This window comes from Oncorhynchus kisutch, linkage group LG7 (assembly GCF_002021735.2).
Source record: "Oncorhynchus kisutch isolate 150728-3 linkage group LG7, Okis_V2, whole genome shotgun sequence".
NCBI classification, from domain to species: Eukaryota; Metazoa; Chordata; class Actinopteri; order Salmoniformes; family Salmonidae; genus Oncorhynchus; species Oncorhynchus kisutch.
Window position 1 is genome coordinate 19,199,756 of NC_034180.2, and position 22,470 is coordinate 19,222,225.

Consider the following 22,470-nt stretch of genomic DNA (forward strand, 5'->3'; position numbering starts at 1 on the left):
TTCTGAAACTCATCAGTCTATTCTTGTTCTGAGAAATGAAGGCTATTTCATGCGAGAAATTGCCAAGAAACTGAAGATCTCGTACAACGCTTTGTACTACTCCCTTCAGAGAACAGCGCACTGGCCCTAACCAGAATAAAAAGAGGAGTGGGAGGCCCCAGTGCACAACTGAGCAAGAGGACAAGAATATTAGAGTCTCTAGTTTCAGAAACAGACGCCTTACAAGTCCTCAACTGGCAGCTTCATTAAATAGTACCCGCAAAGCACCAGTATCAATGTCAACAGTGAAGAGGCAACTCCGGGATGCTGGCCGTCTAGGCAGTTGCAAAGAAAAAGCCATATCTCAGACTGGCCAATAAAATGAAAAGATTAAGATGGGCAAAAGAACACAGACACTGGACAGAGGTAGATTGGAAAAATGTGTTATGGAAAGACAAATCTAAGTTTGAGGTGTTCGGATCACAAAGAAGAACATTCGTGAGACACAGAAAAAATGAAAAGATGCTGGAAGAGTGCTTGACGCCAAATGTCAAGCAATGTGATGGTCTGGGGGTGCTTTGGTGGTGGTAAAGTTGGAGATTTGTACAGGGTAAAAGGGATCTTGAAGAAGGAAGGCTCTCACTCCATTTTGCAACGCCATACCATACCCTGTGGAAGGCACTTAATTGGAACCAATTTCCTCCTACAACAGGACAATGACCCAAAGCACAGCTCCAAACTATGCAATAACTATTTAGGGAAGAAGCAGTCAGCTGGTATTGTGTCTATAATGGAGTGGCCAGCAGTCACCCGATCTCAACCCTATTGAGCTGTTGTGGGAGCAGCCTGACCTTTATGGTACCTAAGAAGTGCCTATCAAGCCAATCCAACTTGTGGGAGGTGCTTCAGGAAGCATGGGGTGAAATCTCTTCAGATTACCTCAACAAATTGACAACTAAAATGCCAAAGGTCTGCAAGGCTGTAATTGCTGGCTGTAAATAACTACCTCATGAAGCTGGTTGAGAGAATGCCAAGCGTGTGTAAAGCTGTCATCAAGGCAAAAGGGTGGCTACTTTGAAGAACCTCAAATATAAATAATATTTTGATTTGTTTATCACTTTTTTTGGTTACGACATGATTCTATCTGTATTTTTTCCATAGTTTTGATGTCTTCACTATTATTTTACCATTTATAAAATAGTACAAAATAAAGAAATGTAGGTGTGTCCAAACTGGTCTGAATCTAAACTCTGACTTCTCCTCTACCCTATGACCACTGAAGGTGTGAACATTGGCGGAGCAGGGTCCTATGTGTATGAAGCCCCCGTCAGCAATAACCTAGCCTCTACTGACTTGAACGCCCCACCCAAGCCTGCTGAGGAGAAGAAAGTGTTTGCACCCAGGGCACCTGTCAAAGGTACATGCTAGTGTGTGTGTGTGCACGTTCTTTCGCGCATGCATGTGTATGTGTCCACATATGTAACTGAAGACATGGGAAAAGTTGTGAAATAGTGAAAGTAGCTGCCTACAGATCTGAGTTTGATAGAAAGGGGAAGTAGACTTGGTCTTCCTGCTGACTCAGTGATGAGACCTACTATACAGGCCAGGCTCACACCAGGGATGGTCCCAGTGGACTTTCTCAAGCTGTTCACACTGCGTTTTCCCACAGTTGCAGACCAGAGGCTATACTACTGTGTGTGTGTGTGTGTGTGTGTGTGTGTGTGTGTGTGTGTGTGTGTGTGTGTGTGTGTGTGTGTGTGTGTGTGTGTGTGTGTGTGTGTGTGTGTGTGTGTGTGTGTGTGTGTGTGTGTGTGTGTGCAGCTATCTGCTGGTGAACTCTCTTTCTGACTCTTCTGTTTCTTTACAGCTTCCAGCATCACCACCTTCTCTGGTGAGGCCAACCTGTGTCCCAGGTGCAGCAAGAAGGTCTACTTTGGTAAGTAGCCATGGCACACTACCAGGCTCAGAATAAACTGTTAGGTGTTAGATTACAACTGGGCCTGTCGTGCAGTTGCCATGGTAACATGTCCTGTGTGTCTTTTCCTTTTGAATGACATTTGAGCATTTCCGACACACCTGCCGCTGAGGTCATTGATTTCTAAGTTATTGTGTGTGTGTGTATGGTAGCTGAGAAGGTGACGTCCCTGGGGAAGGACTGGCATCGGCCCTGTCTCCGCTGTGAGAGGTGCAGCAAGACCCTGGCCGCTGGCAGCCACGCAGAGGTAGGAGAGATGAGGGGAGGGAGAAAGGGATGAGGAGGGGGGTGAAAGAGGCAGGAAATTTTACCAGGAAGGGGCCAGCTGCAAAAAAACAATCAATGTTCAAGGGAATCCGTCTGAGCAAGGCACAACACAGAATCACTGAACTACGAATCATCTTGGATCCTAAATAACTGCTCATTATGTTATCAAGATTAGGGAGTCTACACAGCACCTTGCTCAAGCCGGTTTTCTTGAATGCACCTGAATGGCATAAATGCGTCATAATCAGGATGTTCTGAATGAATACATGGTATGATTGCACATTTTCATACAGTGTCTTTTGTGTTATAACAGCATAATGGCCAGCCATACTGCCACAAGCCATGCTATGCTTGTCTCTTTGGACCCAAAGGTAGGTGCTTGTCTTTACTCAACCACTAGGTGGTGCTGTTGTCCATAAATATTAGCTATACTTTAACAATAGCCTATGCTGGGTGTTATAGCTGTTAAAAGAAACTGCTTATATTGCACTTCCTACATAAAAGTGACGAAAAACCACCAAAAGAAAATAAGTGATTTGTTATACTGTCACACATTTTCAGCATTTGATACTGATGCCTGTTTGTCTGTGGTGTTCTTGTGTCTCCAGGAGTGAACACTGGAGGTGTTGGCAGCTACATCTATGAGAAGGACGTCAGCACAGAGGCCCAGCCCTGAGCTACTGCGGTCTGTCAGGTCCCCAGCCTCAACCTAAGCTCTCCAATACTAATACCACAATCCAACACAGTATTATTAACACTAGGCTTTAGCCCCTATAGCTCCTTCTATAAGCAGCCCTGAGAGACCCAAGGCCTCTCTTCCAGCTCCTCCCATTTAACCCCTGACCCCAAATATTTCACCACCTGGCCCAGCCCACCTCGGCCTCCTAGCACTGCAGTCCTCTAATATACACTAATATATATACACTAATATACATATACACTGACCAAAAGTATGTGGACACCTGTTAGTTGATTCCAAAATCATGGGCATTAATATGGAGTTGGTCCCTCCTTTGCTGCCACAGCAGCCCCCAATCTTCTGGGAAGGCTTTCCACTAGATGTTGGAACATTGCTGCAGGGACTTGCTTCCATTCAGCCACAAAAGTATTAGTGAGGTCGGGCACTGATGTTGGGCGATTAGGCCTGGCTCGCAGTCTGTGTTCCAATTCATCCCAAAGGTGTTTGATGGGGTTGAGGTCAGGACTCTGTGCAGGCCAGTCAAGTTCTTTTACACCGACCTCGACAAACCATTTCTGTACGGACCTCGCTTTGTGCACGGGGGCATTGTGTCATGCTGAAACAGGCAAGGGCCTTCCCCAAACTGTTGCCTCAATGTTGGAAGCACAGAATCGTATGCAATGAATGTTATAGTATGCTGTAGAGTTAAGATTTCCCTTCACTGAAACTAAGGGGCCTAGCCCGAATCATCAAAAACATTGGGGCAGGTAGCTTTCTCCTGGCATTCGTCCATTGGAACTGCAAGATGGTGAAGCATGATTCATCACTCCAGAAAACACATTTCCACTGCTCCAGAGCCCAATGGCGGCGAGCTTTACACCACTCCAGCTGATGCTTGGCATTGCACATGGTGATCTTAGGCTTGTGTGCAGCTGCTCTGCGATGGAAACCCATTTCATGAAGCTCCTGACGAACAGTTATTGTGCTGACGTTGCTTCCAGAGGCAGTTTGGAACTCAGTAGTGAGTGTTGAAAATGAGGACAGACTATTTTTACACGCTTCAGCTTTCGGCGGTCCTGTTCTGTGAACTTGTGTGACCTACCGCTTGTTGCTCCTCAACGTTTCCACTTTACAATAACAGCACTTACAGTTGACTGGGGCAGCTCTAGCAGGGCAGAAATGTGACGATTTGACTTGTAGGAAAGGTGGCATCCTATGACGGTGCCACGTTGAAAGTCACTGAGGTCTCCAATATTTGTCTATGGAGAGTGCATGGCTGTGTGCTCGATTGTATACACCGGTCAGCAATGGGTGTGGCTGAAATAGCCACATCCACTAATTTGAAGGCGTGTCCACATACTTTTGTATATATAGTGTAGCTTGACGCTTCCCAAACACTTTATTAAATTATATTTTATTTACGCTTCAAAAAGAAAAAATAATTCATGGAACACAATTTAGCCCTGAGTGGGTTCTTCATATTACTGTATGGAGCTACCATTCTCTCTCCCCACTGAAACATAAGTTCTTCACCTTTTATGAGTTCATGATTAGATTGTCATGTTTATGTATATTTACGAGCGTGGATATAAGCACATTATACTGCAATAAAACATTTTTTTATTTCCCTTTTATTTAACTTTAAGTACCCCTAACGCGGCCTTTGAGGGGGAGTTTAGAGACGAGACCAGGTGAAATAGGTCATATGATCCCTGTCTGTAACATAACAAATATATTTCCTCAGATTAGTGATACATGGTGTTTTTAGGGGTGTTGCGTTGTCATGGTAACATGCTGACAGGCATGCAGGTGTACCTGGGAGAGAGGGAGTAGTCTGGCGGCAGGTGCAGGTGGTGCTGTTTCAGGAGCACCACTTTAAATCCCTCCTGCTAGATTTATGGGTTAAGACCTAGATTTATACAGTTTTGGCCGCAGACTACATTCCTGATCAAATGGATGATATAAAAAAAAGTATCTGGGGTTTAAGTTCCAGAAAGAGTCTGGATCATTTTAAAAGATGGTATTTTAGGGTTGTGGGTCAATAAGGGTAGCCAGGTTCATGATCTGTTTGTACTGTTTTGCCTATGGTCATTGCACGTCAATGGATACCATAGTATCCACACAGCACATACACATCTGGAACCAGGCTATTTTGAGGATCCTGTTACTGGGTTGACATGGTACAGTAGATTGTTTATGCACAGTACTGCATTGGGTTCCAGACATGGAAATCATTTTAAATTGGGTTTGAAATAAACAGGATGTGTTTATTCATTTGTTAAGAATAAGAAGACCATACCAGTAAAATTGCATAAGGAAAGTGCATTGTACTACGGCTATGGGACAAATGAATGAAGGAAGGAAAAGAAGCTGGGGCAACATAAACTTGTAGGATATAGAGTGATGACCATCGGTAAGCTGTACAATTCGATATGGTCAGAATGTTACTGTAGTAAGAAACCCTTGATGTATTTCTACCTGAGATTTCTATGAGCTAACTGAAGTATTATACCTTAGTAGGAGGTAGCCAATAGAAACACAGGTGCATCTGAAATGGCACCCTGTTCCCTGTTTAGTGCACTAAATTCTGAACAGGGCTCCCGTCAAAAGTATTGCACTATGTAGGGAATAGGATGCCATTTTGGGACAAACACAGAGTAACTGAAACACTGCAGACAAAGCATTATGTTAGAATGTGCTTTAGTATTATATATATATATATATATATATATATATATATATATATATATATATATATATATAAAATAGGACTGTTGTGATGATTTGATTATAATGATCTGTTATGAACTGTTTTGTGTAGTAAGGCTTGATTAAAACACTGTTTGTAGAGAAATAAAATGGCTGCACTTCAGTCCTGCTTGCTTCCGTCTTTTTAATCCCTTAATTAAACTTTCTATATATACTGTTGATCTGATCTCCTGTGGTTTGTGTGTGTGTGTGGGGGGGGGGTTATCCCAGGGCATATAAATATACTGTACATCTTTACATTTACAGTGCCTTCAGAATGTATTCATACCCCTTGATTTATGCCACAAGTTGTTGTGTTACAGCCTCAATTCAAAATGGATTAAATATGTATTTTTTTCTTCCATCTACACGCAATACCCCATCATGACAAAGTGAAAACATGTTTTTAGAAATGTATTGAAGATAAAATACATAATGTCATTTACATAAGTATTCACACCGCTGAGTCAGTACTTTGTAGAAGGACCTTTGGCGGCGATAACAGCTTTGATTCGTCTTGGGTATGTCTGTATCAGCTTTGCACATCTGGATTTGGGGATTTTCTCCCATTCTTCCTTGCAGATTTTCTCAAGCACTGTTAAGTTAGATGGGGAGTGGTGACCGGCTATCTTTGTCTTTTCACAGATTTTCAATGGGATACAAGTCTGGGCTTTGGCTGTGCCAATCAATGACTTTCACAATCTTGTTCTGAAGCAATTCCAGCGTTGTTTTGGCTATGTGGTTAGGGTCATTGTCCTGTTGGAATGTAATCTTCACCCCAGTCTAAGGTCGTTTGCATTCTGAAGCAGGTTCTCTTCAGGGATTTGCCTATATTTTGGCTCCATTGTTCCCTCTATCCTTACCAGTCTCCCAGTCCCTGCCACTGAAAAGCCTCCACCATAACATGTTGCTGCCACCTCCATGCTTCACGGTAGGGATGGTGTTAGACGGGTGATGAGCTGTGCCTGGTGATAGCGCTTTGCATTCAAGCCAAAGAGTTACATTTTTGTCTCATCAGGCCACAATTTTTCATGTGCCTTTTTGCAAACTGCAAGTGTGTTACGTCCTCGTATATTACCAAGGTGATCTCTCCTTACAATAAACACATGTCACGGTGGTTCGCTACGCTGTGTCATGAGATCATCTGTCATTAGTTTTAAAGTAAACTATTGCATGCTAGACTGGGCAGAGTCAAATATTTCAAGGAACACAGAGACGTGCGTGCGCACACCTTCACACATAAACACACAACTGGGTATGAATGGAAAACAATCAGGGGTTAGAGTGATTATTTATTAATAGTTGCTCGTGCCCTGCCCACACCGTGTATGGAGACAAGGTACCCATACACACACAGTCAATACAACAGAACAGACCATGTAACTCATGATAACCTTTGACCAACCCCACCCTGTAGTCTGAGCTGAGATCAACTCTTCATAAACCTATGAACAATCAGGCCAAACCTGCTTCTTCATAATACATACCATTAGGATTTATTTGGACCTTATTCTGCTCTGGTTGTGTGGGATGTTTGTTGTGTGAATGTCACAATACACACACACACACAACATTACTTCCATTACCCCAGGAATCAGCTTCTGTCTGTTAACAAAGGCTTGGATGCTATGGACATGTTATGCATGTGTAGTGGGGCAGTGGAGGCTGCTGAGGGGAGGACGGCTCATAATAGTGGCTGGAACAGAGCAAATGGAATGGTATTGAACACCTGGAAACCATGTGTTTGTATTTTAATTCCATCCCGCATATTCCACTCCAGCCATTACCACAAGCCTGTCCTCCCCAATTAAGGTGCCACCAACCTCCTGTGTGATGGTATGAACAGTAATTCTGTTTACTGCGTGCTACTGGCTGCTATTGTTTGTAAGGTTTACTGACTTCTTTAGTATGCGTGGGCTGGTTCTGATGATTTACAGTCATAATGCCTTTAAGTTAAAAACACACACACACACACACACACACACACACACACACACACACACACACACACACACACACACACACACACACACACACACACACACACACACACACACACACACACACACACACACACACACACACACACACACACTGTACCTCAGGTAGCAGTCCCTCAAGATGTACCCAGGCCCAGACCTAGCTCCTTGTGTGAAGGCAGGGGACTCCCCCAAGCTCCCCTCAGGGCAGTGGACTCCCCCCAGCTCCCCTCAGGGCAGTGGACTCCCCCCAGCTCCCCTCAGGGCAGTGGACTCCCCCCAGCTTCCCTCAGGGCAGTGGACTCCCCCCAGCTCCCCTCAGGGCAGTGGACTCCCCCCAGCTCCCCTCAGGGCAGTGGACTCCCCCCAGCTTCCCTCAGGGCAGTGGACTCCCCCCAGCTCCCCTCAGGGCAGTAGACTCCCCCCAGCTCCCCTCAGGGCAGTGGACTCCCCCCAGCTCCCCCCAGGGCAGTGGACTCCCCCCAGCTCCCCTCAGGGCAGTGGACTCCCCCCAGCTCCCCCCAGGGCAGTGGACTCCCCCCAGCTCCCCTCAGGGCAGTGGACTCCCCCCAGCTCCACTCAAAGCAGGGGAGGTCCAGGTGTCTGTCCACATGGTCTAAACTGTACAGTATGTGAGGTTTGGGCATCTGGTCCAGAACAAGTAGTTACATACCTACTTTACAACATAATGCCATTCATTGCACAGTAGAGAGGGATGTGAATGTGTTTAATTGTGATTATGTTCATTTGCTAGTCCCAGGTTTAATTGCTCACTAATACGGAGGTCCTCATTAAAACCCACTGGAGGATAGGAGCAAGAATGAAGCAGGCCTGGGTTCAAAGGATATTTGTTCTCTTTCAAATATTTTGAGTGTTTGATTGAGCGTGCCTGAGTGGCAAGCGGACAGGGTTTACCCCTTGGGATTAATCTGTTGAGTCTATTGTGTCAGGAAAAATCCAAATCAACCGCAGCTAAAGCATTCGAATAAAACAAATCCTATTTGACCCCCAGTCTGGAGTGTAACTTGTATCGCTTGTGTCAGCCAGGCTTTAGTCTGGTGAGGACAGGAAGTCTTACAGCCAACCAGGCTCATCATCATACCGCTGCTACCTGGGGCCAGAGCCTTTCTCCCTGGACCATCTGATGAATGATTCAGAGTGTGGAGAAGTTAAAGAGTGCTGCTGGCTGCCTGGCAGAGTGCTTATTGCAGCTGAGACCTCCCCTCTATACTTCATCCTTATGAGCAAATTGCAACAGGCCCTATTTATACACATCTGCTGAAGTGTGTTGCACACCTTCCAGATGCATCCAGCAGCCATAATCATCCCAAGGTCTGCCCTGTCACTGGACGGAGGGATAGGAAGGAAGCAAGAGAGAGGGATGGGAGGATGGAGGGAAAGGAGGGATGAGAGGGGTGGGAATATCTGAAGCTGCCATGCATATTCAATTGTGGAAACCAGGTCCAGATTTGACTGTAACCGCCATTGCTCATCCATCCCTGAATTGCTAGCGCACGCACGCACACACACACACACACACACACACACACACACACACACACACACACACACACACACACACACACACACACACACACACACACACACACACACACACACACACACACACACACACACACACACACACATCCTTCCAACACGGGCCTGTAGGATGCACAGTGAATGATTATGGATCTCTGTTGAAGACAGTCAGCCTCTTTACACAATTGATACGTTAAAGAGGGGACTGGTTCATGCTTCATGGTTTACAAAAAGCACTCCCTGAGTTGCCATTCCTCAAGACAAGAGTCCATATTTGGCACGTTCTGGAGTTACACACTCAATTCTTTATTGTGTAGCGTGTTCCGAACGGGTTCCGGAGGTGGTGTAGTCAGTGTTTTGTTCTCGGAGTGAGAAACATGGGACTTAGCAACTCTCACGCAAGAGCGTTCATGTGCAGTTTAGTCCAGCTGGAGAGAGAATTATTATTCCTCCTACAGACCATTATTGCAATTTTAAGTCCAAGTGAACATGGTAGCTGCTAACACCTGGTATTGCAATCGTTCAATGTATCTGTTACATAAGCTGTCACTGCAATTTCATACTGTACAGAGGGAAAATGATCATTCAGTATATATTTCTGCCCTCCCAGCCAATCCTTGGACAAACGGACAAAATTATACATAATGACTCAATTATGGTGCCCAAAGTGCAAATATGTCTGTCTGTGAAGTGGAAAAAGTAGAAATAAAAATGGAGTCAGTACTGTAATGAGTCTTCATTTCTCCACTTCGGGAATTGGTTTAAGAAAGTGAAAAAGCCTATGGTTGCTTTGCATCTACTTTATACCGCGAGATCACAGTAACACTTCAGTTACCAGATGCGCTAGAGAGCCTGGAAACTCTGAGCAACACATGAACCATGTTAAAACAACTCAAATAATAGACAAACAAATTCCCGTTAAAAACGTCATGGGCACTTTGAAATCAAAAAACAATCTTATAGAGAGACGCTTACACACCGATGTTGAGTTGAAACGTGCTGGGCAAAGGGATATTTGCGTGGGTACGTGCGTCCGTCAGGCGTGCATGCCTGCGTGTGTGTGTGTTACAGAGCTTTTAGAATTGGCAGAGTCCACTTCTTTTAAATGAATTCCATGACTCAGTGACTCTGAGTGCGTCTGATAACGTCTTAAAGAATTTGTCCTTTCCAATAGTATTGTGTTTTACTGATGGAAACTTGAGAAATATCCTGCCATAAAACAGTGAAGTTGAAGCCTCTGAGTCTCCGCCTGCCTGCGTTTGTAATCTTGCTGAGTTGTAGAGTTGCTCTTTCTTATTCAACAGTTCTGAGCCTGATGCCCTCTCACTAGTACAATGCCATAGCTTGGGAGTCCTAAAGCAGTAGGCTTCTTATCAATTGACCCAAACAGATGTGTGTTGTCCCATACCTCATTCTGCAGACAATAGGAACGCCTCATATGAAATCTCCACTCTGCACTACGCATTTCTTCACATTATCCAACATAAGTAGGGGCTACAGCCCTCGAACTCAAATCCATTCGTCACCTCTAATCAGGGACTGATTTGGGTACAATGAATTATCAGGTAGAACAGAAAAGTAGCAGTAGTCCTGACCTCTTGGGTAAGATTTGACTATGAGTAGGGTAAGTGTCAAGACACTACATTATTCTAGCTTTCCCCATTGAAGGTTTTTCTTACTATCTTTCCATCATGTATCACACCTTTGCTATTAGACAACTACTGATTCACGTTGAGACAGCAGTTTCTTGTTATTACTCTGACTTGCATCCTGAGTCATTGTGCACAGACCAGATTCACCACATGAACTAATCTGACTCCAGACTACAAAAACGTCACCCTCTCTTTATAGTGCACTATTTTCTGACTTGGGCCCATAGGGCTCTCGTCAAAAGTAGTGCACTAAGTAGGGTATAGGGTGCCATTTGGGACACCTTTTCTGACTTTAGAGCACAAGCACACTGCAGGTTTCACTTCCAAAGTATAAAAAAATGAGAAGGGTTACATGTCTACCGTGGTGGCAGTTAGCAGTCTGTCCTCCCTGCGTTGAAAGCTTATTGCCATGGAGAGAGAGAGAGAGAGAGAGAGAGAGAGAGAGAGAGAGAGAGAGAGAGAGAGAGAGAGAGAGAGAGAGAGAGAGAGAGAGAGAGAGAGAGAGAGAGAGAGAGAGAGAGAACGCAACATTCTGCTTCGAAAAGTACAGACCCTGTTCTCCCCCATTCGTCCAAAATTATTTGGAAAAACCTATTTGGTCTTTTGTCATTCTGTGGAACTTTACGAGCTGTTTTGACGTGGTTGGCACGGAGAGAAGTATGTTAAAATATTCCAACCACAACTGAAGTCAATTTGTATATTTTATCTGAGTGAGCATGTGCATGGAATTTGTATATTCAGCTTCTATTTTCATTGTGGTTACCAGTTAGGGGAAGATTAGGGATAAGAGAAGGGATGGGAGAGAAATGCACCATTTCACAGATGTTGTTACCGATCACCCCTCCTCCCCCACCCCTCCTTCTCTCTCCTCCCCCCTCCTTCCCCCCTCCTCTCTGTGACCAGTTGGGCATGCCTAGCTGTCTGTGGTATGACTTAGTGGAGAGTGACACTGAAGGTCTTTGTTCAAGAGGAGAGGGTGAGAGCAAGGGAGAGAGGGAGAGGAGAGAGAGAGGGGGGGGGGGGGAGAGGGGGGGGGGGGGGGAGAGAGAGAGAGGGAGAGGAGAGGAGAGGAGAGAGAGGCAGAGACAGAGAGAGTTCCGCGCCGGCCGGTTGTCAGGTGTCTGTTGGGTCTTGTTTGTGTCTGTTACTGTGGTAACAGCGGTGGGTCAGTCGGTCCTGTGACAGCGGATGGGAGGGAGGGAGGTTAGTGAGGTGGCTGCCAGCCAGCTGCTGGGTGATGGAGGGCGAACGGGCGGCTGGCCGTAACCGTGGAGTTGAGGGTGTTTCCTCAGAACAGGGTGTGGCAGCGGAGGCTACAAAGGCCACGAGGAAGTATCTGGCTTTCCCTTCTGGCCCTGGGACAGATTGGGATAAATCCCAGACCCACCCTTCCGCTCCCTTTAAGACTCTGGTCCAGCCAGACCTCTCATCCTCCCTCTCTCTCTCCCTCCATCCTCCCTTCAGTACTTTGGTCCAGCTGTTTAGTGGACAGGGTGGGTGTGAGAAAGAGCAGAGGGCTGTGTCCCATGAATCATGTCTCTATGAGTGGATGGGCCTGGCCAATGGAAGTGGATAGGGACTTATTCAGAAGGATAATGTCAGAATGTTTGTATCATAGAAGTGGATAGGGGTGTTCTTTTCCCAAGGATAAGGTCATAATGTTTATATCACATTCCTATCACTTAATGTCAACGATAATTGCCTGGCCCACGGGTGTAGACAGGGACTTTTATCTATTAGTAACACTTCATGTCATAAACGAATTACGTTCCTCTCTTTTACTGTCATTAGCTAAATGTTAACAATCGCCGACGTGTGACTTGGCGAAGGGTGTGAATCAAAGTAGAGTGCCCATATATTTACTGCAATGTTGAACGATTTCTATTCCTGCTCTCGTCCATAACCCTGTGTCCACAACCTAGTCCAATTTGATTACTGACTGAGTTAGTGTTCAGTGCCAACTGCCAAGGCATGTGGACACTGACAATATAAGGGACACTTATCTATGGTTGGCCTGATGCCGATGCGATGTGTTCTGCTTTTTTCCCTTTTTCCTCTTGCATACTTGGAACACGGTTGTCACGACTTCGGCTGAGGTCGGCTCCTCTCCTTGTTCGGGCGGCGTTCGGCGGTCGACGTCACCGGCTTTCTAGTCCTCGCCGATCCATGTTTCCATTTGTTTTGTCTTGATTACACATACCTGATTTCTACTCCCTTACTGTGTTCCTTAATTAACCTCTCGTCTACCTTTCTGTTTTGTCCGTGATTGTTTTGTGTTACCGTGTGTGTTGGAGGGTTTTCTCTTTACGTGATGTTTCCTTGTTGGAGATATTCTTTTTTTTATTAATATTTTGAGTCAAGACTTTTGTGTTTTTCCCTCAAACCTGTGTCCTGCGCCTGACTCAGACAACGAACCCAGCACTTTCTTACATTGTTACAACGGCAGACATGTCCATTGCTCTGTATGTAACTACCAAGTGTCATAATGGGTGAGCGCCTAACTGAGACAGGAGAAATGTTATATACTATAAGTATACTGAAACCTTGGGCGTGTTCCTCTGCCCAGGTGTTGCTGATGCCTGCCAAATCATACAATGCCTGGATAGGTATTTTACGTATCACCTAACCACAGCATATGTTATAGCAATCTGTCAGTCGACGACACCGTTTATGATGTGGCACACAACCCGTTGGTTGACGCATGCCACGTCGGAGCGAGGGGAACGCAACCCTTGTAAAGTACAAGACCACGAGAAATGAATGAATTAGGAGAGAGTAAAACATTTTGAAAAAGAGTGTTTAATCAGAATTTAAGAACAAGTAAAGGAACAGAGAGGTTCTCGTATAACCCTCCGATCCACCAGTGGGAATAGAGAGCATCTCTGCTGTGTATTAAGGCTGATTCCTCTAGACAATACAAAGACAGAAAATAACACAAAAAGGTGGTTCCCGAAAAGGAACTTCTTTGGTTGTTTGTTTTGGTTTAGTATGGTATGGAGGACGTTGTAGAATGCAGAGTTGCCTTCTTCTTGGTGTGGTTGGTGAACCTGCAAAGAAAGGAGAAAATGTTATGTTTGTATTTTGTTAAATAAAACAACAATCTCTAATGTTTGTAGTATTTGTAAGGTTGGCGGTGAAGGTGAATGTATTGTCTGCATGTATTTGTTTTGTGTCTATATTAAGGTCTATTTGAATGGGAGTTGATATCAATGGGGTTGGTCTATCTTTGGAATGAGTACACTAGCCTGTACCTGAGTGGCTCTACTTTGTGAATGTGTGGCTTTCAGCTCCTCCACGTCCAAAACCTGTTTGAGAGAGAGAGAGAGAGAGAGAGAGAGAGAGAGAGAGAGAGAGAGAGAGAGAGAGAGAGAGAGAGAGAGAGAGAGAGAGAGAGAGACAGAGAGAGAGAGAGAGACAGAGAGACAGAGAGAGACAGAGAGAGAGAGTGTGTGTAATGGCTCAGGAGACTGTATACTGTATGTCGGCCAAACATTTTGCGATTAAGTTTCAGGAGGAAATGGGAGCAGCGGAACCACAACAATGGAAACTCCAGTGGTCTCTGACCCCATTCCACAGCAGCCCTTCTAGAGCCACCACGTGGAACCGACAAGACCAGGCGATATGACCTCAGCTATGACTGCCGCTGTTCCTATTCCGACGGACAATTCCAACTATTTATCTCATTATGCGTCGAGGAGCTAGCTTACTTTTTAAAAGCGAACGAGCATGTTTGAGCAGATAGTTGGTAGGTTACCCATATCCAATGAGATAAACAGATAAGATGTTAGCATGATGACCACAATGTTATTTGTGGAAGCCTGAACCTCACCGAGGTGGGTATTGTAAAGGTTACAATGAGCTCATTCAGTCACAGGTTCGTGTAAGGAGGACAGTGATCCTGGACTTTCCATACAGGATATAAGCGCCTGTATATCGGGCGATGTACGTACGCCGTGGCTCCAATGTCACTGAGCTCCACTTATCAATTGTTATCTTGTTCCATGTATTCTGAGCCCACAACATAGAAACACCCTAGGTAATATGGGTTATGGTAATATAATTATGATATCTTTACTGAGATAGATTGTTAAGGCACCTTGCACCAAGGGCCATTACAACAGGAATGAAGAAGAACTCACCTTTAGGCCCGAATAGTGCAGAGTAGCAGGGGTTGTTACAATAAGGCTTGCCATCGTGCTACAGCGAGAGAGAGAGAGACAGAGAGAGAGAGATAGAGGGTACAAGTTGTATTAGTACCAGGCTGATTAAAAATAACGGCTTTTTGATTGTATCCAGACTTTCTACACAATCTGTGTGATAGGTCAAAAATTCTTATGAAAGATTTATGGACCAGAATGTGGGCTTAAAGACATGCTCCGGAATGACTACTAATACTTTTAAAACCTCCCGTTTTAGGCTGAATGTGTCAATGTGTCGTTCATTACAGGCATAATCAAATTCCTAGTGTGAAAGCGACTGTTTTTCCTCCATTTTCCCCCATGTGGGCCAGACCCCTAGCAATTTGAGTTCTAGCCAATGAGCTTCAGCCCCTCGCAATTTGCGTGACAGTTAGCAAGACACACACACAGTAGAACGAGAGCGAGGGCAATGGCGTGGTGCAGATATCGCCACATATGTGACATAGTACCCATTTTTCAGAGACCACTTTCGGCTCGTGAGCGCAACTTTCAGAACTACTGGCCAAAAAAATAGAAAAGTACCGTAGAATCTCTTTAATGGTAATTTATGAGAAATATGATCTGTGATAAAGCAAACAAACATACATATATTTTTTATTCCCAATATCATTATTTTCAATGAAATATTTATCCGCTAATAATCCAGTGTGAGAGGCATGTGAGGTGTGTGTGTGTGTGTGTGTGTGTGTGTGTGTGTGTGTGTGTGTGTGTGTGTGTGTGTGTGTGTGTGTGTGTGTGTGTGTGTGTGTGTGTGTGTGTGTGTGTGTGTGTCGTCTCACCTCTGCGTGTGATCCGGCCGACAGCGTTTTGCTGCACTTCTCACACTTCAGACAGGGCCTGTGCCAGTCCTTCCCCAGTGATGTCACTCTCTCCGCTGTGAGACAAAGAGATAAACAGACACGTTTAGCTAATGGACACGGCCCACTCACAATGACATGCATCCTCCCACATCGCACAGAGTGCCACCGTTCCAAACAGAGAGGGGCATTGGGGTCTGCAGAGGGTATGGATACTGTATGTGACTTGCAGGGCCATACTGGGGCTGCATTACAGAGGAACTGTGAGCTCCATGGTCAAACGCTACAGGTCTAGCCTAGGACCAGCACAGTGTTGATTTCCCTACCCACACACACAGATAACGCGTTACTCACAAGAACATTAGGAGGGTGTGGTGGTTGGCTGAGTCTCTGAGAGAGAGAGAGAGAGAGAGAGAGAGAGAGAGAGAGAGAGAGAGAGAGAGAGAGAGGGGGGAGACTCCCAACGGAATTTGCACTCCCTTCCCTCTTTCCCCTCCTTTTGGCATCATAAAAACCTGATAAAGAGAGTCTTTATATCCGGGCTGAACTGTGAGATTTGCAACAAACAGCCATCATGGCTGGCGATGGTCATTAAACAGGGAGGGAAGCCATAGTCATATGTTTCAGGAGTTTTATGAGAAGAGGTTTTCAAGCTTGGAGGGCTGTGTCTGCTGAGACCTATCCCATGATGCAACGGGAGAGAGAGCCAAATAATAATTTACTGTGTCTGATGGGAGCCAAACGCTGCTCAGTTCATGATACTGAACACACACACACACACCAAACGCACGTACGCACACACATACGTGCACGAGCGCACATGGGCGTACGCACACACACACACACACACACACGCTCCATGCCAAACAAGAGGCCAACTCCCAAGCATTACGGACAGGAGGTGCACAGGGTACAAAACCGCGCTCGTGAAGTTTCGTCATAAATAAACCCGAGAAAAAGACAACACACCGGAGAATAACTTTATTAGTACCATCTGTGGATACGAATGGACCTGAGGGTCGTGCTAAAGTCTTACTCAAGAAAAGATTTAAAGCAAATGTTTCAGCAATGAACGGCAGATCCACCATGGGAGCTCTTGCTTCACCTTTGGAATGACTGTAAGTTATTCTGAAGGTCTCTACGTATTTGCAGAATTGCATTTGACTACAGTGTATTACTGAGTTCATGCACAGTAGGCCTACGTATCATTGGGTATTACTTGTCAGGTCAGGGATTTAGTGTGCGTATGGATCCAACTGCTGTCTCCGTTGTTTTTTTGTTTTTTTTTCAATTATGTTGGAAGAAACTGAATAATAGGACCTGATTATACCACACTGAAACCAGGAAGACAGAGAACTAACCTAACCCAGTCAACTAGAATCAGTCAGTCAGTCGAGTCAGTCAGTCAGTGCAGTCAGTCAGGGAGTCTTACAGCATTCCAGCTGGCTCTGTAGAGGATGGGTGGAACACTCTGGGCCAACACTAATTACTGTACTTTACTTCCAATAACAAGGCATGGGGATCAGGAAACCGAGAAGGGACGTCCCGCTTCACTACGCTGGGCCAGACTATAATGGTGCTGCTGGGTCTTAGGTTGAGTTACAGTGTCAGAGGGTAACATAAGGAAAGCTGTTGGGTTTAACAGACCTTACTCCCACAGTGGCCGACACATGAACAAGGTCTATTCTGATGAAACGAGCAACATTCCTTCACTTCTGTTCTGACCACTGGCTATGACTAGTCAGGTCATTCCTAAGGCATCAGAGAGCTGTTGTCCGTCCGTCTGTCTGTGGGTGTGTGAATAAAGTGCATGCTGGTGTAATTGTCACTGGGGTGGGACTGACTGGGGTGTGTGTGTGTGTGGGAGAGAGACAGATGAGTTGATCTGCTGTCTGCATCAATTTGCTCATCACTGTGGAGCAATAATATGAATGGACTCCATCCAACACACACACACACACACACACACACACACACACACACACACACACACACACACACACACACACACACACACACACACACACACACACACACACACACGCCCAGATGAGGAAGCATTCAACACATCATTCACCACATCCAACCCTCCAAAGAATGATGGACGGAAAAGTTCCCGCAGCCCTGTTTATCATCCTGTAAAATATGAACTAATATGACACCCGGCTGGGACACGTGTCAGGAAGCGAAGCACTTCTGTTTTCCCTCTTCCTGGTACATCGCCTCTCATTTTTCATTATTACTTCCACACGTTCTATGGCTGAAGCGAATGCAGGGTGCACCTACAGTAAACCTACACCTACAGCAGGCTCTCACTTATATAAAGACTGTGAAGGAACGCTTCAGAGGTGCTGATGATGTAAACAAATCGTACATTCCCCATGCGTATCAAATCATTCGTTATTCCATGTCCTGACTGAGACAATGCAGTCCTTTGAGAAGCACTGTTCCACCCGATACTGAACACTGGCACTGGATTGGTTCCGTTAGGATGACATCCGTTTTGGTTCCTGGGTAATTCTCTGCAGACTGTGACGGCCGGTGCCCCTCCTTAGCTCTTAAAGCTCAGACACATCGGTAGGATTGTCAAACCTTTTCCCGACGACAGTACGACTTAGAACTTCTGAACAGAGTGTTGGCAGTCAGTTTAGTTAGTGTTCACACAGCAAAGACCTTGGAAGCCGTCGGCCACTCAGCCTTGTTAAAATACTCCAAACCAGAATGTGGCAGTAGCGTTGTTTGGCAATGCATGTCTGTGCATATTGCTTATGGTCTGGTTTCCAAGCTATCTGCGCTAATGTTGCTATTTTGTAGAAAGCCCTTCTTTGATCCTAGCCAGATGGCCACATCTAGATAACAACCTAGCAAGATGATCAAGAAACAAATTAATTCACTCTCCATAATCCCAGCCCATAGCCACGTGTTTTGCTAACTAGCGCACGTTTGCATATTTTTAGCTAGCACAACATAGCTAGCTAGCTAGCTAAGTACACCGCACTAACTTGGCAGCTAACACAGGCAGCTGTTTCATGGAAACTAGCTAATTGAATTATAATGTCAATACAAGCTACAGTGGTAAGCTAGCTTGGAGGAGGTATCTAGTGTTGTGTGCATTGCGTCTGTGCACTTAGCTAGCTATCATCCCATTGCCCACATTGCATATGAAGTGTGACGGGATGTATGGAGAAAATGCCCTATTTTAAAAAATGTTCTATTGGTTGCCCCACGTGGGGGTTCGTGCTCTCTGATTGGCTCTCTGATTGGCTCAAAGTCATTGGCCACTGACGAGCATTTCGTAGGTTCGTCGCTACCAGGTTGGCACGCAGCAGATACTGCATTTGTTGTAGCAAGAGAAGGATTGGCCTCCCACTGTGATAAGTACCTATAGGCAGTCTATTGGCAATGATATTCTCATGTGTTTCATGCTTCACTCTTTCTCTCGCTCTCTCTCTCTGTCTCTCTCTATCTCTGTTTCTCTCCCTTTGTCTCTGTCTCTCGTTCCAGGGATGGTGGATAAGTTGGATTGTTTTTCGCTCTCCCTCCCTCCCTCCCCCCTCCCCCTTTCTCTGGAAGCAGATGTACTTTCCCTCCATCAGTCCCTGACTCTGGCAGCAGTAGCATGATTGCTTCCATCTGAGAGCTCAGCTACCACTGGGAGAGAGGGATGGGGTAGAGGAGAGGTGGGGGCTCTGGAGAGTTGAGATCGGGTGGGTAGAGAAAGGCAGTGAATAGGAAATAGGCCTTGTCGGGTAGTAAAACAGGGCTACAGTGGAACAGATCGTGAATGGTTCCGCCTTGATGATGGAGAGTCGCTGCACAAGCATTCCCAAGCAAGACAGTATACTGTAGCTTATACCTTGAGCACAGCTATACAACTGATATGACAGAGAGAACTTTCTGAAACAACTATTTCAAAGACGTATTTATGAAAGAGAAAACTGATAGCACTCACTCGAGGTTTAAGAAAACATAGCTTAGCTTCAATGCCCTTTTGCCCTGAGACATTTTAATTCATGGCTGGAGAGAGACACAGAGGTGTTTTTTCACTGGGGCTTACATGAACAAACGATTGAAACAAATCGGTTTGCTTGTTTTGGCCGAGGGGGAAAGTTAATCGGCAGGAAAAAAGGAAAGTGTGGCTCCCCAGCCAGCAGCGTCAATTCATCTGACTGACAGGGCAACCTTACTGTAGAGAGAAAGAGAGCGAGAGAGAAAGAGAGAGAGAAAGAGAGAGTATAGAGAGGAGAGAAGAGAGAAATAGAGAGAAGATACGAGAAGACAGAGAGAGAGAGAGAGACAGTGAGAGAGAGAGAGAGAGAGCGAGAGAGAGAGAGAGAGCGAGAGAGAGAGCGAAAGAGCGAAATAGAGAAAGAGAGAGAGCCCGAGCGAGAGAGCGGCTTTGTGGCTTTGCACTGTGTCTCATGGCTTTGTGTGTCTCCAGAGATGACTAAGTCTAAGAGTTCAACTACTGGAGATGAAGGACATGTGCTAAATGGATCAAGACATACATCAAATGGCCATGTCCTCTTTCTTCCTTCTTTCCCCCAGATGAACCAATCAGTCCTGCTGCCTCCATGGACCTCTCCAGACAGAGGCCAACCGGATGAAAGCGAGGACATTTCTTTCTTCCTCTTCCAACTTAAAAGAGTACAAAAGCAAACCTGACCTTGTATGAATTTCAAACATGATATATAGCTAAATGATCTCATATTCCATTAAAGGTCTGAGAGATGTATTAGGGTGTCCTAATGCCGGTTGTAGTCTTTTATCCCTGTCTTATCCCTTCTCTCCCTCTCTTCCCTAATGCAATAAGTGATGTCTGCTGATCCACTGACTTGGCAGGACCTGCAGTACCACTCCTAGTCTGATAGCAAAATGTTGTCACCATGGGACATCTCTAGAGTTTACTTTTATTCTGAGGGAAAAATACTATGTGTAGTGGATTTTAGTAGGATTGTCTTCCTCTTTCGGGAAGGGCAAAAGCCATTGCAGTCCTTAACCATTTAGGCCTAGTCAACTACATTTACTAGAATTGCTATTAACTAGTTATTAAAAATTTGTAGCAAAAATATTTTTCGGGTGGCTGCATGCATAATTCATAACAGGAAATTGCTCAAGTGATGCGTTCATCGTCGCTCTTACAATCTCTCAATAGCTTTTTGAAAGCTGCAGAAAATAGAAAAACTATAGAAAAACTATATCCAATTGTCTGCAAGACACATATGGGAAACGTGACACGCAAGCGGGTATGTTGAGTAAACAAATTGCAAAACAAATGAATAATAATCTGGATCGACACAATAAAGATGTCTTACCGAAGTAAACTTCCTTCGTGCATTTTGGGCACTTGGGCATGTTTGCAGGTTAAAGTGTTGGTCTCCGGGAGTGAAATAAGTATCCTAATGTTCACGGCAGTATTACAGCAGCAGCCCACCTGTCCGTTCTAAACCACGCCTCGTTGTGAAGTGCAGATGTGCGCGCCTTCCTATTTATACCGAGAAGGAAATGCGTTCGGTGGAAAGGAATAGAGGGTGAGGCTTTGACAGCGTGTGTGTGTGTGTCTGTGTCTGTGTATATGTCTGTGCGTGCGTGTGCGTGAGAGAGAGAGAGAGAGAGAGAGAGAGAGAGATGTAAAATACGAAAATTATGCCAGGGGAAATAACATTTCTTCGTGTGATTTGGAGTTGAGTGTGCCCCTAAGATCAAGTCAGGGAATCATTGTAGCAACCTTTTTTGTGCACTTTTTCTTTTGGTTAGTTAGAGTTTTATTCTCCCCTTTATGTGCATAAACAGCAAATTGGCAAGTGCAGATTTTTCAGTGTAATTTATAGTGTTGATTCAGGAGTTACAGTCACTCTGTTAAAGTGAAATTAACACAGAGATTTAAAAGAACCTCAGTGTTGGTGTTAATAACCAGAGTTCTTGTTTTACACTGTGGAGAGTAAAACAGTCCCATCAAAACCACACCCATCATTACCACATTTACCAGCATGCTATGCACTGAGATTTTTTGTGAGATTATACTTACTATTTGTTTTTGTTTTTTTGCTTGTACATTGATTGGTGAGATTGATTGATTACTGTTATGCTACACAAAGATAAAATTCAACTAAACCAATTAGTTAGTTAGATTTATTGCATCTGTTACTGAAATGTTTTTTTCCGGTTTAAATGGTTGAGGTAGTCTCCTTTGTCAGAGTTCCTAACCCTGGTAGTCATTCTGAATGTAGGTTGCGTGTGAATAAAAATTCTAACTTCCTATGAACCGTGCTGATCTCGCGAGTTTACACTATGTCCCATAGAGCGGCGCACAATTGGCCCAGTGTTGTTCGGGTTAGGGGAGAGTTTGGCCAGGGTAGGCCGTCATTGTAAAATAAGAATTTGTTCTTAACTGACTTGCCTAGTTAAAAAAAAGGTTAAATAATTTATTTTGACATAAAATGTAAGTTTGCGAGATCAGGATGGTTCGTACCAGGCTAATCCTAACGCTAGCTGGATTCCAAAAGGAATTAGACATCACTTTGCCAGCCTGAGGTGGCCTATAATTAATTAACCTGCATTTTCCTAACCACACTGTTAGGGTAAAACTAGATTAGGGTAAAACTAGGTCAAAGCAAGGCAGTTAACCCAGTGTTCCTGGGCCGTCATTGAAA

The 22,470-nt window shown here is 44.9% G+C and overlaps 2 protein-coding genes across 2 annotated transcripts in view; one reads left to right on the forward strand and one right to left on the reverse strand.

The window, feature by feature from the left end:
* crip2 (cysteine-rich protein 2) overlaps nt 1-5,772 on the forward strand; it is a 51,201-nt gene extending 45,429 nt beyond the window's left edge. Inside the window, exons 4-8 of the mRNA XM_020487672.2 lie at nt 1,262-1,396; nt 1,847-1,915; nt 2,107-2,201; nt 2,535-2,592; nt 2,830-5,772. Of these exons, the coding sequence (XP_020343261.1) occupies nt 1,262-1,396; nt 1,847-1,915; nt 2,107-2,201; nt 2,535-2,592; nt 2,830-2,897 (425 nt within the window). The 3' untranslated portion in view covers nt 2,898-5,772. The remainder of the gene's footprint in view (nt 1-1,261; nt 1,397-1,846; nt 1,916-2,106; nt 2,202-2,534; nt 2,593-2,829) is intronic.
* A 7,828-nt stretch (nt 5,773-13,600) lies between these two features.
* Nucleotides 13,601-21,330, reverse strand: crip1 (cysteine-rich protein 1). Its single transcript, XM_020487673.2, has 5 exons — nt 21,133-21,330; nt 15,800-15,894; nt 14,961-15,018; nt 14,073-14,126; nt 13,601-13,868 (listed from the first exon to the last, which is right to left on the reverse strand). The coding sequence occupies exons 1-4, from the start codon at nt 21,170-21,172 to the stop codon at nt 14,083-14,085; spliced, it is 237 nt and encodes a 78-aa protein (XP_020343262.1). The 5' UTR covers nt 21,173-21,330; the 3' UTR covers nt 13,601-13,868; nt 14,073-14,082.
* Between the last annotated feature and the right edge of the window lie 1,140 nt (nt 21,331-22,470).

What these genes read in the sequence shown, in the direction of transcription:
- crip1 (XM_020487673.2), bottom strand. Translation starts at nt 21,172, where the DNA reads ATGCCCAAGTGCCCAAAATGCACGAAGGAAGTTTACTTCG. An exon ending in CACGAAGGAAGTTTACTTCG is followed by an intron (nt 15,895 to 21,132) that starts GTAAGACATCTT and finishes TTTGTCTCACAG; the next exon opens with CGGAGAGAGTGACATCACTG. An exon ending in TGCACTATTCGGGCCTAAAG is followed by an intron (nt 14,127 to 14,960) that starts GTGAGTTCTTCT and finishes TCTCTCAAACAG; the next exon opens with GTTTTGGACGTGGAGGAGCT.